Source organism: Caloenas nicobarica, chromosome 4 (assembly GCF_036013445.1).
Source record: "Caloenas nicobarica isolate bCalNic1 chromosome 4, bCalNic1.hap1, whole genome shotgun sequence".
Taxonomy (NCBI): Eukaryota; Metazoa; Chordata; class Aves; order Columbiformes; family Columbidae; genus Caloenas; species Caloenas nicobarica.
Genome location: NC_088248.1, coordinates 45,518,992 through 45,535,934, shown reverse-complemented (window position 1 = coordinate 45,535,934; position 16,943 = coordinate 45,518,992). Strand labels below are relative to the sequence as shown.

At 38.1% G+C, this 16,943-nt stretch overlaps 1 protein-coding gene across 3 annotated transcripts; it reads right to left on the bottom strand.

Moving 5' to 3' along the window:
- Positions 1–16,904, bottom strand: CFAP96 (cilia and flagella associated protein 96). Of its 3 annotated transcripts, XM_065634607.1 has the most exons (9): positions 16,819–16,904; positions 14,251–14,439; positions 12,991–13,210; positions 9,891–10,028; positions 9,729–9,804; positions 9,132–9,311; positions 7,065–7,237; positions 5,195–5,252; positions 1–41 (listed from the first exon to the last, which is right to left on the bottom strand). In XM_065634607.1, exons 2-8 carry the CDS (start codon positions 14,345–14,347, stop codon positions 5,204–5,206), a joined length of 933 nt encoding a protein of 310 aa, XP_065490679.1. In that variant the 5' UTR covers positions 14,348–14,439; positions 16,819–16,904; the 3' UTR covers positions 1–41; positions 5,195–5,203. The 3 variants fall into 3 exon arrangements, with proteins under 3 accessions (XP_065490679.1, XP_065490677.1, XP_065490678.1); XM_065634605.1 differs by lacking the exon at positions 1–41 and having other exon boundaries at positions 5,169–5,252; XM_065634606.1 differs by lacking the exon at positions 1–41 and having other exon boundaries at positions 5,169–5,252; positions 16,719–16,891.
- Between the last annotated feature and the right edge of the window lie 39 nt (positions 16,905–16,943).

Below are 16,943 nucleotides of genomic sequence, written 5' to 3'. Positions count from 1 at the left end.
TCCCCTTCAGTGAATTGTCTCTTCCATCGTAAAATTACTATCTGTAAGAGATAAGAGAAAGACTTAAACCATAAGACGAAACACTGTTTCACATCACTGGCTGTTAGCAACCTCTTCCAAAGGTTTCTTTTTTCTCCTTAGTTCAGCAACTCAAGACAAGGGCTGAGCAAGCACAGGGTTTTTCCCAGGCAAAACATTCGCTCAAAATATATCACTTGCCCTTCCCCCAAAGATGAGTGTTTTAATCCAATAAAGACACACACATTTTTCTAAATATTAAAAATGTTTAGATGTTCACAGCTAAATGACTATAGTTGGAAGAGGCAAGAAGTTGTTATGTAAAGGATGCTTGCTTTCTGCTCCGCTGAGGTAAGACCTGAAGTTTTCTCCCATCCCTTTTCTCTATCTGCTTTTGCACAGTAAACCCACCAAGGGAGTAACTTCATGACAAAGAACTGACTACTTTGTACATATATTTATCCAAAAAATACATTTTGAAATTGATCTTCCTCATTTATTGGAACTTGTTCTACAGTTTATCTACTCTTCTTGAGGCCTGGAATAGGTACTCTTTGTCAAAAAAATATTTACTTTCTCTTTTCAAAATCAGGTTTTACCTCCATAGCCCATTCGCTTATTCACAAAGCAGAAATTATTTTCCTGTGATGTGACCAAGCAATTACATACTTTCATGCCACGACTTTTTTTTTTTTTTTCCACCAAAACTTTTAACTTGACATTAGGTATCACACTCACCCATTGTAGCACTCCAATCCTAAAAGGGATCCAGTTGGCAGCCCTCAGCTTTTAAGGCAAACAGTGGTGACTGAGATGAGTGGGCCACCCTAGGTACCACACAAGTACAATGGCATCCACACAGTCCCTTTCAGAACCTAATGCCAAAACCATCTTCTGGGGCACAAAGGGGATCTCCACTACCTGTACCTGGAGACTGGGACTGTGCAACAAGGGTTCAGTTGAGAGATTTCTCCCCTGATCCTGCCTTGGTGGCCACAGAAGTCCTGGTCTGGCAAGCTCTCTGAAGAGCCTCCATATCCTGAGTCACGGGAGAACACAGGCAGCTGGGAAGTCTTGAAAATTACCCTTGAAATACGTACTCTCCATCGCACAAAGTGCTCTACATTGTTTCTTTATAGGCTTGTGCTGTCCTTGTTTGTGGGTTTTATTAAGATGGTTTTTGCTCTCATACATACCAACTGCTCACTGTACTTTTTTATTTATAAGAGTTCCAGTAAGTGCATGCCAAGTTCATCCCTACAGTATAACTGCTGCATCATATCATCTCATCTTTGTATTTTTTGCTTTGCAGATTTTCTTTTCTGTTTTCTTTCCCAAAATTGCAATTTGATAAACCCAATTTATGAAGCCTGATAAATTCCAAAATATCATCTTTAAAGTGAACATTAGGCTTGTTCTACCAGACTTTTTCCTCATTTTTTACTCTCTGTTCACCATTGAAATTTGAGGCTGAATTAAGGATTCTATCAGCTCTTCCAAGTTAGCTCAACTGCCTGAAAATTGTTAAGAATGCTTTGTAAATGTCTTTATATTTTAAATCTGTCATACAAAATCAATACCTTTGGGAAATTGTTGGTGTTTTTCCTCAAACATTACATTATTCCCCAAACTTAGTGATACAGTCTCACAACTAATTGCCTCGTCCTTACTCAGGTAATGGCATGCTGCTGAACAAATCCTGTATCTCAGAATCCTGAGTACTCCTTTCCTCATTTCACTTGTCAGTGCTTCCTGGATTTCCTCTACTCATTGCTATGCTTCTGGCAGTTCTCGGATGCATTGAATTTTTAGCTGCTGCTCTATTACATCTACTCCTGTCCTTAGTTTTCAGTTTCTTTTCCTTTCACATCTCTTGTGAAGATTTTTGGTGTTTTTTATCAAGAAGCCTTTTGCATTGGAGTTGCAATTTAGATGAGACTTTATCTTAACAACAGGTAAATAAAATATTATGGAAAAGAGTTCATGAGAGAAGGAAGGACAGCTACACATATCTCCCCTGACTGCTAACACAGAACTAACACAAACTGGCTGAACCAATTTTTCATTTTAACCAACCACCTAATGGCCCATTGTTGTTTTCTGTGATTTTGTGCAGTGTTCAACTTCCTGGCGCTTCTTTCTGCACTGGAAAATCTTCCTGTACAATGCATAAGAAATCCAAAAAGAACATTCTGTTATATTTCACTGGTTTTCTTGCTGGGGAAATAGAGAGGACCTCTTATGGGTCAATTTCCAGATGTGTTTATATAAAATGAAGTGCACAATATAGTTGATTTCTAAACAAAACAAGGCACTGGTCTTGTTTCAGATAAACATGTACATCAGAATTTAACAATTATCATATTGTTTTCAGGCCAAGACTTCCATACTTAATTCTCCATTTGTCCCAGTTTGGGACAAGATGCATCTCTCTATTTAGGAAGCTGTTTTGTTTTCAGTTTTCAAATAGCTGATCTTTTTATTTAACTGCAAACAGGAGCTGATATTTCCAGAAGGCTTTTGTTGTCCTTACTGGCTTTTCGGGAATCCGGGAAGCTCACAAGATCATACCAAGAACAGTCTCTATAGCAGACACACCCTCTGATGGTGCAAACAGGCAGCAGAATACCACAAGAGAACTTCCAACTCATTGTTATTTTTCAGAGTACATTCATAGTTTCATTATTGAGAACCTTTCTTTGGTCTTTAAACTGGTAGTATACCACATGATTTACTCTCCACTGACTGAGATTGACACACAGACTGCCAGTAATACTAACTTGATATGCTGTGTATGTCAATTCCTACATGTATCAGAGGGAGAACTCACCGGTCTTAATGGTTCTGACAAAGAAGATGTAATATTCTGAGAAATTTCCACAATTTGGATGGCTTATACCAGAATCATGAAGGGGCTGAGCCAGAAAATTATTTTTACATTTATTCAGTGAATTTTTTTCTGCATCACTAGTTCATTTTTCTTCCTCTTGCACTGCTTGGCAGCAAAGCCTTCTGCTGTCTTACAGATCTTTCATGGTGTAATAGAGTCTTCCACACCTTACAAACAAGTTGTAAGTTATCTTTGACAAAACAGCCCAATGTAAAAAAAGTCATACTTGCCTTGCTAGCATAGCTTAAGGACAAGCTGAAATGCCTGTTCAAAAATCAAAAATATTAACGATTAAAAAGCCATTCCCAAAACTTTAAGGGCAAATTTCTCCATCAGTGACTCCCAGTAAAAGGTTCTAATTCTAGTTCATGGAAGAGTACTGAAGAAACCCCTCTGGAGACAACATTGTCACTAATGTTAGAAAAGGATCCATAAAAACCTCAAAAATTGTAAATGGGGAACAGATTACAGTACAGATTTCATGTTCTGTTAATTATAGATTGTGAACATAAGTCCGAACTTCTTTTTCCCCTTATGATGCCACAAAAAATGAAAAAAAAAAAAAAATCTGAGTTGGAAGGTAACTAGCTAAAGAGAAGATTTATTTTTGTTGGTGTTGTGTAATACTACTGGACTAATTCCAGACATGAAACTCTTCAGCTGTCCCTTGACAGGTGTAATGTGGTTTCACTAACTTTGTACTTCTGCAAAAACACATTAGAACTATTTGGAGAGCCTGAAAACCTTGAATATTACAGCTATGCCATTCTTAAGGACTGAGAGTCATGATCCCAACTTAGCTCTTTTATGTACATAATTGCAAACTAACCTTGCAAAATGATGTTCAAATGTACCACTATCAATGTCTGTCTCAGCCGGTGGAACTATAATCTTCCGATGCCATAAGCACACATGTAAACTTCTAGCATAAGCGCTGAACAACAAGTCCCATGACTGAACATTAAAAAACTCAAATTTCTTCAACATTTCCCACAACTAAACTACTTAACCAACTCTATTATAGATTTCACCCACTTTCTCTCTGCCCCCTCTCCCCTGTCAAAAAGTTAAACGAAATAACCACACACAATTTGAATGTGAAATAAAAAGGCTGAGGCTTAGTTTGTTCTTTCATAAACAAATCCCACCAGATTCTTAGCTTTTATGCAATGTTTGGTTTAAAAAATATGTACTTCTACCAATACACTGTCATACAAGTTTTAACTTAAAAACCTGACACAAATCAAATTTAAAATAAAATTTTTAAAAAACACTTTAACTTTGGTAGTACTGCTTTCCAAAATAATGTCAATGACAAATGTTAGCAGTTGCTTTTGCAACCAAAGGCTTCCCATGTATGTCGGCCTTACAGGTGCTTTAGGAAAAGCAATAGGGCTTAACGACCTGTGTCTAATTTACAGACTTATTCACCTGAGCCCCCTAATTAGGCGAGGAGTCTTTCAGTAAGTCTTCTCACACAAATAGAAGTTATTCATAGTGAGCATCTGCTTTTGTACTTCAAGCACAGAAAGCACAATGTATATTGTTCATATACATTTTAGGAGCTCCAAATATTTTGGTAGGGAAACTTTTTTTTTTCCATAGCAGGATGAAACCACATTCATTGCAATCTCTTTTTAAACAATGTATGGCAGAATGTTAATTTTCAAATGTAAATGATAAAAAATGTATCACAGATACAACGGCACTGTAGAGCAAGCCTGCCCAGAGTCACAACGCACGGAGGTGCGTGCAATAAAAAGTTAAAATAAAATAAAATAAAATGTAAGAAGGAGGCACCTGGCACGCAGGCGCACTCCCCTCCGGGCTGTCGGTGCTGATTCCAAGCAGGCAGCTGGCGCCGGCCCCTCAGCGATGGGTGGGAGGCCAAGCGGGTCCCCGCTTGGGGCTGCGGCAGCACAAGGGGTGGCGGGGCAGGAGTTCCTGCCAGGACACCCCCTTCCCGCACCTCTCCACCACCCCGCGGGCTCTGCAGGGGCTAGGAGGGGGCGGCCAGGGCCACCTCTGCGAGTGACACTGTGCGGGCGAAACGTTAATTCTCGGTGTTTGTAGTTCACATTTTGAAAGTCCAGTTGAGCAACACAGATGAAAATTTGGACTTAATAAATAAATTATCTTAAATTATTTAATATAGCTTTATATTTAGAAACAAAAGATTGCACTCAGAATCATCAAACAGACTGGATTGCCATATATATTGAATGCCACTTTGCACATTTTTATTTCCTTGTTGACAGTTCACAGTCTAAAAAATGTACCCCTCACCTTTTGTATTTAATAAAATGTCAGCTGTGGATTCTTGTAGTTGTTTGAATTTAATGATCTGAAATGTAAACGAAGAGAAACGTATCAGATTTTTATAGAATATCACTGTAAGTTACAAGAGTTTTTGTAAAAATGAAAAATTCTGGTACACCCACTCCTATAATTAGATTTAATGACTTGAATCCTGAGGAAGTCAAATTTATTTCAATACAGCTCTGTGTGAGAACAAGAATCTACACTAGCAAGTCCAATTATAGGATTACGGTCCAAATATCAGAAGATTTCCATTGGAAAGTACATAAAGAACTGTAATTCAGTGGGGAAGCAGATGATTTGAAAAATGTCTTACCACGTTTCTTAACATCTATGAGCCTCATACTTAGAGTAAATTCAGTTCACAGTCCTCATTCTACTAAACCTAGTAATAACCAACCAAAGATAAATACATTCCTTACGATTCTTAGGAAGGAAACAGTAGTGCAGAATTTGAAATACCAGTTTTAATTTCTCTCTGTGGAATTTCTGTTGGATATGTGAGATTTTTCTCTTTAAAAATATTTTTAATGTGTCCATCATAAATGTATCAGTGAGCAGATACTGATACTTCACAATCAGTCCTCCCCTTTCAATTTTGAAACCTACTTCACATACAGTTAGGGTTTTTTCCGATATAAACATTTCATTTGGGAACATGAATTTTTATTTTGTTGTTAAAACAACAATGCAAAATTATACTGATAAGAAGGCTACTCAGACCAAGCTACTACTCTTTTTCCCTTTTACTGTTTAATAACACCTGTGCATACATGGCAGGTTGTGCTTTCTTACATCGGTGTTGGTAGTTACCATGCTTTTTGGTGTACTAAGAAGTTACTTTCAATTCTTCCTTACTTTCCATTAGTAATGAAAAACAAAGTGGAGTAATATGTAGCTTCTGGTTCTGCTTTGTCATTGTAAATAAAAACTTCAAACCACCCCTGCAACTTAAAAAGTGATTATGCAAATGCTGATGCATGGTGAAATAAAGGAAATAGAATAGCAATGGGTGAATAAGGGAGGTGCATATCTTGGACTTTACATATGATATGTAAAAGGTAAATCACAAATGTGAAGAAGATTCCTCTAAGACAGTTTTTCGAATTTTAATCAAGTATTTCTAAAATATTTCATGCTATTCATGGAGAATGCAAAATAATAAGCTTAAGTGATCTACATGCAATCTTAGAAGTCTGCATTTGAAAGTGATTTCTCTAAATAACTAAAGAACAGTCTTGATTTTCTGCTTGAATTACAACAGAGCCAAAACCAGAAAATAATGTTTAAGTACAAGGGTTATAGCTTAGTAATATTAAGAAGCAAAGAATTATGTGCTTATCTATCTAGACACATACACTGTGTATTATAGATCTCGTCTAACATTGCATGGTGAGATGTTTGTAGTTAAGAATCCAATCTGAGTGCCATTGTTTCAAAAGCTTCCCAGGCTTAGGGTACCTAATAACATGTTTGCCAGCAGAGGGAGCCAATTCTATAAACGGAAGACAAAAAAACAGATTTTGTTTTTAACAGGAACTTTCCTGGTCTTTTTATATTTATCAAGTCAGAAAATAATAAAACCCAATAATTTTTCAGTGACATCTGTATAGCATGACCTTGAAGGTCTCTATGATATGTATAGCCTTATAAAGTAGCCTGAATTTGCAGAAGAGAATGCGAATAAATTTTGAAAGCCAACCGCCTTATACGTTTCTTACCTTTTTGTTAATAATTCATTCCTTCATTTACTCAATTATTTTGGAGAGTAATAAACAGCTGTGCTAAGGACTTGTGGTAGAGAGCATACATGAAACATGAACTCAAAGGAGCTTACCTTGTGACATTTAAAGCTATTACGCTTGTAACAGGTCTGCTTTTGGGGCCAGGAGAAGGATGAAAAATCTTTCGTTCTTTACTACTTCCGAAAGGCTGAGTTTTTTTAGTTATATAAGGCTCAGCTGAATGACTTGGGTAAGGATCAAATGTGCCTCCTTTCATGCCTCCAGGCTGGGAAAAAAAAAAAGAAAGAACTTTTCAAAGTGCCAATCTACAATATAATTGAGATGATTAAATATTTTTCATGCAAAAGCAAGTAAGAATACCGAGTAACAGACTACATCATCTTATATATTAAAAAAAATCTTTGAATCACAATTGAAACTTTAAAGAAAATTATTATTTTGATGAATTCTTAGTTTTAAATGTTCTTTTTTAAGTCTGAATTTTGAGGAAAGGATCTTGAAAATGTGACAGAAAAAGTAAAAACATAACTCACTAAAATGAGCTATGTTGTGGCAAAAGAAGGGAATTCCAGTGTCACTATTAGTTTACTAGTACATCTCCATGTTCAGTACTGGTGCAGGGATTGTAATGTACGGCAGGGCTCAGGCATTATTAGCAACATGCTTTCTGACATACAGGATTGAATACAACATTGGCTTTTCCCGAAACGTTACATCCACTACAAGAGTGGCAAATTTTAGTTAAAACACATGAAGATACCTGATTAATTCTTTGCAATCCCCTAGTACAGCTAAACCCCACAGTCTGCTGAGGCTGCATTCCTGAAAAGTGCAGCAGTAAGTGATTCAACCAACAATAAAGCAATTTTTCCTGTAAGAATTTATATAGCAGAAAGGGAAAGTGTGCAGTAGCTTGGGAAGTACAGCTAATTTAAATATATGGGAAAAGCACATATGGTGTGAAGGATGGGGAGTATGGAGCAGGATTGCCAGCACTGTGGGCCAGACGAGGTGCTGACTTTTTAGCAGCTAACATTTCTAAACAGATTTCCATTCTCAAAGATCTCAGCTGCCTCATCTATGAGGCCAAACACCCAACACGCTTATTCATGTGTTAGCATTTTTGCTGTCTCTTTCTGAAGTTATATTTTCCTTGCTTTCATCATCTTCCTCAGATGAATCGATGTCAGTCAAGTCAATGGTAAAGAACATCACAATAGGAAAACAGTGGTTAGCACAGTATTAAATGATTGACAATGGAACTCCAAAATGAAGAGCTGAAAAGTGACAGATTAAGGAGTGTTACTGGACTGAGTATCAGCATAAATTGAGTATCTCATCTCAAAAAAACATATCAAGATGGAATGTTTTATGGAATGGGAAAATATCCATTTAGCTTTTACAAAATAATGACACTAAACAACTAGAACTAATGAACTATGTTCTCATATAACCTTCATAGTAACTCCAGGCTTTATTTCTTATGCCCTCTAAGCCCTTCCACGTATATTTATTCCTACCCTTTTCCTCCTTTACTCCTAACTACTGAGGAGTTGGCAAATTCTAAAGTTGATTCCAAATTTGTGTCTGCTGAAGAACAAGCAACAGATAACCCCTGAGTTTATTGTGCAGCCTTTCCCTGAGCAGAGGGACTAACCTGAGCTTTTCTGCTCCTTCCAGCCATTCATTCCCATGACACTTCCAGGAATTCTCTTTTAAATGTTTGTCTACATAGGCTGAGAGCAATTAGCAGGTTCAAAAATAATATGAGTGATTGACAAGATTCCAAAATAGGACAGCATTTAATTTTGCTACAGTACTCTAGTCTTACTGTCATTTATTGCATAACCTTCTGCTTTGTATCTTTTTATGGTCTATGCAATCAATTAACTGTATGTTAACAGCACTACACAGATTTTTAAGAGAAACACTTTTTAGGCTACTTGAAACTGCCTAGTAATTGTTGTTTGGTCTAAAAAGATTCCATTGCTTTGTAAATTGAAAACAAAGTAAATGGAATAATATATTTTCTAATAAAAATAAGACATTATTAGCAAACCCAAGCATTTATTTCTATCTTATGTACTGTAAGCAAAGCTTTTAACAGGAAATATCTGAACATTTATCTTTTGCCTCTGGTAGCTATAAGACAAACTAACCTTTTTAGCAGGAGAAGGTGGTATGAAAGGTGCTGCAATTAGCTTCTCTGGAAGTGGTTTCTTCAGAGGTGGTAAAGGTTTGTCACTAAAATAGGGATTCTCGTCAAAATACGCCTGGGGATATAGATTTAACTTGAAAGGTCCTCCTTTAAGCAACTGTTTATGTTGCTCTTGCGCTTTCTGTAAAACAAATACTTTGAAAGAAACAATCTTGAGGATTTTTACTGTATGTTATTCTAAGAGAAAAATGGAAAGCATTTGAATTTAGTCTTGGAGAATGTTCACTCTAACTTTCTTTGCTCTTGTTTGATGATGGAGGTATTTTATATACCCACCATATATAATGGAACACAGCTTCACTGACCAGGAAGCAGAACAATCACTATGAAGGTACGGTAGGAAAATGTCAGGAAAAGCGCTGTGCATTAAAGACGTGTCTAACAGTATTGTATACCTGTATCTTGGGCATATACACATACATGCTTGAAAATTCTGCCTGCCTGCATCCCAGCTGCTCACACTTGGGTAGGCACAAACCACCAGCCTTTAGGTTAACAGCCAATAACACTAATATATAATAAACACAAATATTTTTACCTTTGCATTTATTCTTTCTACTTCATACCCATCAGCTGCATGAGGATATTGTTCACCTATGGTAAGGTTTGGATAACTGTAAAAACAAAATTAATCACTTACATGTTCAAAACTCAAGAAACATTTAATAAAATACTCTGCAAGAAGAAATAGTGAAGTTACCCATATCCAGTTCCTTTCTTTCCTGGATTAGTATAAAAATTCTTCCCAGGAGGAATGTATTTTTCTCTGGCCTTCAGTTGTGGAGTGAAGTATGGAACCGGACCTCCTATGGTTCCATAATAGGTGCCAAGTCCACATCTAAAAATAGCAAATGAACACATTAATTAATGTTTTGCAAATATTTCAGGCTTTCCATATCTAGAGTGCTAAACCCAAGTAAGTAGAAAACCCAAGCAATAAATACATCTCAAGAGTTAAACATAAAACCAGATTGGGTCCACTGTCCACAGCTCTACTACTACAGCAATTCTGTGCATAGTATTACGGACAAAAAAGAAGCAAGATGACAGTAGAGATGAAGTTTTAAGGAATCGTAATAATATAAATATGCTTAATAAAGGTTGTTTTAATTTTGCACCAACAAGGTGAAGTAACAGTGGTAGAGACAGATTCACAAGCAGAGACCCAGAGGATAGGTTAAACAGATTTGATGCTTGATGACAAGAGGACAGTCTTACCCGCAAGTTTACAGAGAACAGTAAGTTAGTGTGATAATAGAGTGGCAGGCAACATGGGGTATCTGTCTGAAAGGGTTTTCTTCTGAGAGATGTTAGGATTAGTTAACTTTCTGTCTTGTCACAGAAGGAAAGTAAAAGGAGGCACAGCTCATATAGGAGAAACACCTCTGCCTACAAAGCTGCAGGAATTTGCAAAGGCTGTTTTTTTAAAGACCACCTTGGAAATCGGTATTTGCTGACAAGCGTATGACATGCTCTCAAAGTACAGGATCATACAGCTGCTAAAGGAGAAAAGGACCAAGACAAACTAATGAAATAGCTGAATGGCAATTTGGTCCACTAAGCTGCAGCTACAGTGGTCCAAAAAAACTCCAACCAACACTCTGTCCCCATGTCCCAAAAACCCAAAAGAACAACAACAAAATAACAGGGTCTACTGTATGAGATCTGGCAACTACTCCAGATAGCCAAGGTAATCTGCTTTGCCTGTACTGTCTCCAGTTATTGTGGGGAGAGAGTAAAGTGTCTCAATGAGTTCCTACTTAAAAGGGCAATTAATGAATACTGACATGACTAGGATGCCAAGATAACTGTCATCTTCGCACAGAACACTAACCTGCCTGTTCATTACCCTCCCTTTATTTAGGGACTTCATATATCCATATATAGAAAAAACCAAGCAAACTGACAATGCACAGACAACCTTTATCTTCGTGTTACGTAGCCCTTAAGCTCATTTCATATTCTTTAAACGTCACTTTTGTGTGTAGGCTTTTTAGATGCCAGTAAGAAAATAACAGAGAACAGACATATGAAGAAAACAAAGGCCCAGGCTTCAAGTCACATATCCAGATTACGGCAGCCTTTCCGTTTGCAGCCATCAACAAGTGTGGCTGCAACGTAAAAGGAAAGATTCCCAAGAGCTGCTTATCATTCAGGCAGCCAAGAATAATAACTCAGTGAACAGCAACAGAGCTCTGCACTAGTTCCTTAGTTAAGATGGGAGTCAGTTTTGGATGTAAGAAACATATAATCACTTTCCATAATGGCTTCAGGATTCCATTAAAAGACAACCTAACCACTTTCCCAGCCTCTGCTTTGTACTGCTCTGCCAGTACAGATTTAGGGGAGGATAAAGACAATAAAAAACCTGTCTTAAAGTTCACATCTAGAAGAATTCAAAAGTCTTACAACAAGAAAAAGAGCACTAGTTGCTTCATACACAGCCAACAAGTGCATTTGTGGAGGCAATACATGGAAGAGAGTGCATTAGCAGGTCTTCGTTGTAGGCAAGACTCCCACTGTTGGACTCAGAACACAGAAAGTAAGTGAACAGGACTCTCACTGATTGACACAGATTTGAAATCAGTGCCTAGCTGTTTGTAGCAATTAAGCCTTTATAAATCATTTCATTGCTATAAAGTAAACTTGTAGTTTAAAGAAAGTTTTGAACACAGGGCTCAAACATTGTCTGTCCCATCTGAATAGCACATGTATATCCAACAGAACGCCTACACACTATGTCTTACATTCCTATTAAAAGCTAAGATGCTTCTGTAAAAAACACCAGAACATAACTAATCCTTGCATCCTAACATATATAGATATAAAATAAACAAGAGGTTACTCTCCAAACTTTCCAAAAGCAAAGCCGCAGAAAGATATGACTAAATATAACCATGAGACTGTAAGAACTAGGCCCTGTACACAGACTGAATCCTCTTGTCTTTTATTGCAGCAACAAGAACAAAACAAGATTGTATAGTTATAAATGCCTAACCAGGCTCTATTTGGTTTTACATATTAATTATAATAGTTATATGACACCAATTGCATTGCTGTCATTTTCTCATGCAATTAATGTTGTGTACATAGCAAAGATGCATTTATTTTAATATTATCCACATATTCCTCAGCTCTGTAACTTCTTCTGATCATCTGATAGGATAGTTGGTATTTTTTTTAGCAAAAAGATAATGGATATGGGTTTGCTGAGAGGAAAACATTGCACATGGATAATGGCCTGGTTTCCTACTGTCTGTGCAATATATATGCCATCTCTATTTTGGAAGGCTCAGAAATGGGAGGGAGAAGATACTGTATCTGACAAGTTCCAACAGATTTCCTCCTAAATCAAAATGAAATATTCATTTCTTAATTATCCACATCCTTTCCCCATAGCCATCTTCATTTTCATTGAAAATAAAAAGTTAAAGGGTAAGAAAACTGCTTGCAGAAAAAAAAACAGAAAATAAAACCAAACCAAACACAAAAACCCCACAAACAAAAACAAATAAAACCCCCCACACACACAAAACACAACCAACCAACCAACCACCACCACCACCAAAAACACATAAAAACCAACCCAGTAATTACAAGCAAGCATCAGGACCTGATTCCTACCTGCATTCAGCCTTCCCTGTGTTGCTGCTCACAATTCTTTGCTCAGCACTAATGCTACATTGTATAAAACAATACTGCAGTCTCATTACAGGCTTTATAAGAAACAATCTGTGAAAATCATCTTTAGCATACAGAAAAGAAAAAAGGGCAATTTAAAACATTTTCGCAACACTTACGGCCATTTGTCTCCATTACTGGGAATGAAAGCTTTGCCCAAATTTTTCTTTGCTTCTGCCAATCTATAGCGTCTCCTTAGCTGAACAGGGTCTGAGTAGGCTTCACCTTCAAAAATCCTCACAAACTCAGGATCAAAATAACCTGCCTGCAGAGCTGACATTGTTTTGGTCCCCCCAGGTAACATCTGTCTGTTCTTGGTCGCAGCTTCATTAAAAGGGCCTTTAAAAAATAAGCACTGTAAATAACTGTTCAATGTTAGTGCTGCTCTTAGCCTGCATTAAAAAACTAAGGTCTGGATCTGAGTGGCTCAAAGAATGCGCTACAGAGCATTTTACTTCTAAATCTTGCTTGTAAATGGTTGTGTCTGAAGGATGATGCTTTGAGATGGTATTTGCAGCACTTAATTTTAGTTTTCTAACCCCCGCGCTTGCTTTAAGGCAATGGAGAGAGCCTGGTTACTCCAGACTACAACCCACAGCTAGAGCTGATGCCTCTTTACATGCTACAAGTAATACTTCAGAGGAACATCTCTCTCTCCCACTGAGCACAGGCCAAGCAGAATAGATGAAGTGCCTTCGGTTGGGTTTTGAATGCCCAGCAGCTCAGTGTGGCAGAAGCATATCAGCCAGGGTTCTGGTGAACGTGTTCATCACTAACACAACAACACAGAAGAAATGTCCGTATTGAGAAGCCAGGATTATTTTGCTTTATCACTTCAAAGCAGTTACTGGGGGTTAACCTCCGTAACCTTACTAATTGCAAAAAATACCTTTCTCCATGGGTATTCCTGTTAAGCAACAAGAAAAGGAGGATATTCTTTAAAAAGACAAGATGGAGAATCTCACACAAGTCAGATCAGAACAGAAAAAAAATTGCAACACTAATTTAAAAATAATGACAATGTAATTGCTAATAAAAGCTGAAAGAGCACACAAAAAACACTATTGTTTTTCACAAAAGAAGGAAAATACTGGCTACTTGCAGATAATTAATATTAAAAAGAAATGTATACACTAAAATATTTTATCAGTCTATTATGCGTATGTATTTTTCAGTTCTACTGGATTTTTTCTTTCTTCAACATATTCGTTCCAACATATCAAGCCTTTCTCTTAATATTACGATCTGAGAAAAAAATATGCATGAAAAAGCACTTCCCTTTAGCAAAAACAAAAAAGAAATTAGAAAATAGTGATTCTGAAAGTAAATGGATACTAGAGGTGGTCTCTATCATAGTGATTAAAATTAAATATACTTACGCATATAACATGATACATATTTATCTCCGATGGTGACATAACTCATTTCACTGAAGAGGCCAGTCCTCTCCATATCACTTTTCCCTTCCGCAGGCATGGCTGGATCTGTGTGACAGTGCACTGCACTAAAAAGGGTTGAAGTATCTTTGTTTATTTGTTCTACTGCAAAAGTCTATAAGCAGTCCACATCTGTAAACGAAAAGTTTATTTAAGTAAAATGCAAGAAGTTTTGGTTAACAGTGTTAGCAATAAATATAATCTGAAGAAAGTAATCTACAATATCATTGACAACTTCGGTGCTCATAAGACAAATGGACTATGTGGCCTTTAGACACCATTGTATCTCCTCTATTAAACAAATTCAAAACATGAGCGGAGAGAGAAAATCAAATGCATTTGCAATAGAACTGGAGCAACTTATTGAATTCATACAGTTCAGGTCAAAATTTTATAACTAGTATCTTCACAGTACTAAGATGACAGGTCTTCGTGGCATTAACAGCTAGTGATAAAACATGCTGAGCAGCTTCGTTCTTCATCTTGTGGGTTGTCTCTATAATGGTTTTCAGTCACTTTCTAATAATGGTACAGAAGGTCGGTGTATGGACAAATCTAGGGTAAAACACAAAAGTGCAATTTTGGAAGCTCTCTAACTAATCCAAGACCTGGTCATGGTAAATATCTCCAATTTCTTCTTGTTTTTAATGCAAATGATTTAGAGTAAATATTAGGTTTTCCTCATCATCGCCATCATTGGAGTCTGACAGAACTAAGGAAAATGCCTGGTCAACAAGTGTAAGGAACTCAAGGGCTTGAATAGAGAGCAGGCTTAGCACAACGATTACCACAGATCTGATTCCCAGGAGCAGAGATGGGAATCAGAATCAACTAGAGGATGAACTGCCTTGAAAAGGAAAATAATGATGTATGGTAAGTTCACCAGGAATAGGAATTAAGTTCAAAGAAATTGGTTAATATGCTAGGAAAGCTATTTTTGGAAAGTCATGAAATATAAGAATTATCCAAAAACTCAAGGTTATGCAAACAAAGAGCTGAAGTATCTGTGTCCATACAGCTCAAAAGAGAGCAGGGAAGTTAAGACATTAAGGTGGAATACAGATTAAAGATGATATAGATTGAGCCTCATGTTGGTATTACCTATGGGGGCAAAGGCAAGATGGAAGATAAGAATGAAAATAACTTGGGCAGCAGAGAACTCTGAGAGACTAATATTACACATTAGATGTACCTGGCACCTGAGTGCAGAGTAGAAAAGCAGCAGCACAGCAGTGGAAATATACATAATAATACAGATTTTATGTATTTTATTATACTGAAGGGTTAGCCACATTTTACTTATGTTCAGCACAGAGGATAAACAGCATACAGAAGTTTTAAAAAATTCGGAGCAATTTTTTTTGCAACATGTGGAGGTTCACGCAGCATAAAATGCAGCAGACCTTCATTAGGTAAGGTCAGTACTGTTCTTTGATTATTGGCAGATCTACACATCGAGTAAGGACTCAAAGGGCAAGTAATAACAAATAGCACTGAGACCAGAGAAACCTGACCCTTGGAAACAAACTTAAGGGTTCGCTGTTATGAAGCTAGTTGGCATTATTGATGAGGAGGCTAGGAATAATTTATTAAAATTTATCAAATCTATCAAAAAAAATAGACCTGGCAATAAATTCCACAGTGTAAAGCAAAGATTGCTGATCAAGGGATTAATGGGAGGGATTTTTGGACCTCAGCAGTTCAGTGCAACTGCGGAGATATAACGAGGGGGACGAGCCTGGCCCTGAAGTAGCAGTATGGTGGGGCAGCAGGTGGGCTGGCACGAGGCTGGAGTGTCTCCCAAGGAATCTGTAGGAAAGGTAGAGGAAATACCAATACTTTGCCACTGAGCACTGATGCCAAATAAATTGGATTAAGCATGGTTCTGGTTGCCTAAGCCAAAGAAAACTCAGCTCTGCACACTGCCCCACAGCCCGGCAGGGAGTGCGGCTGCACCACAGGGTGTGGAAGGCCAGTGAACCACAGAATCATGGAATTGTTTTGCTTGGAAAAGGCCTTCAAGAACATCGAGTCCAACCGTTAACCTGACACTGCCAAGTCCACCACTAAACCATGTCCCTAAGAACCTCATCTACGTGTCTGTTAAGCACCTCCAGGGTTGGTGACCCCACCACTTCCCTGGGCAGCCTGTTCCAGTGCCTGACAACCCTTTCTGTGAAGAAATTTTCCCTCACATCCAATCTAAACCTCCCCTAGCGCAACTTGAGGCCATTTCCTCTAATCGTACCATTTGTTACTCGAGAGAAAAGACCAACCCCTTCCCTGCTACAGCCTCCTTTCAGGCAGTTGCAGACAGCGACAAGGTCTCCCCTCAGCCTCCTTTTCTCCAGGCTGAACAGCCCCAGCTCCCTCAGCCGCTCCTCATCAGACTTGTGCTCCAGGCCCCTCACCAGCCTCGTCGCCCTTCTCTGCACTCTCCCCAGCACCTCAATGTCTTTCTTGTAGCGAGGGGCCCAAAACTGAACCAAGAGGGCACCGAGCGGCCCGTACTTGCCGGAGCCGGCGCCCCCCGCGCACGAGCCCGGGGCCGGGAGCAGCGCGCGCAGCCGCCACCAGCCCTCCGTTGCTGCCAGTTGCTCAGGAGGTGGAAAAGTCCAACCGGCGGGGGGGGACAA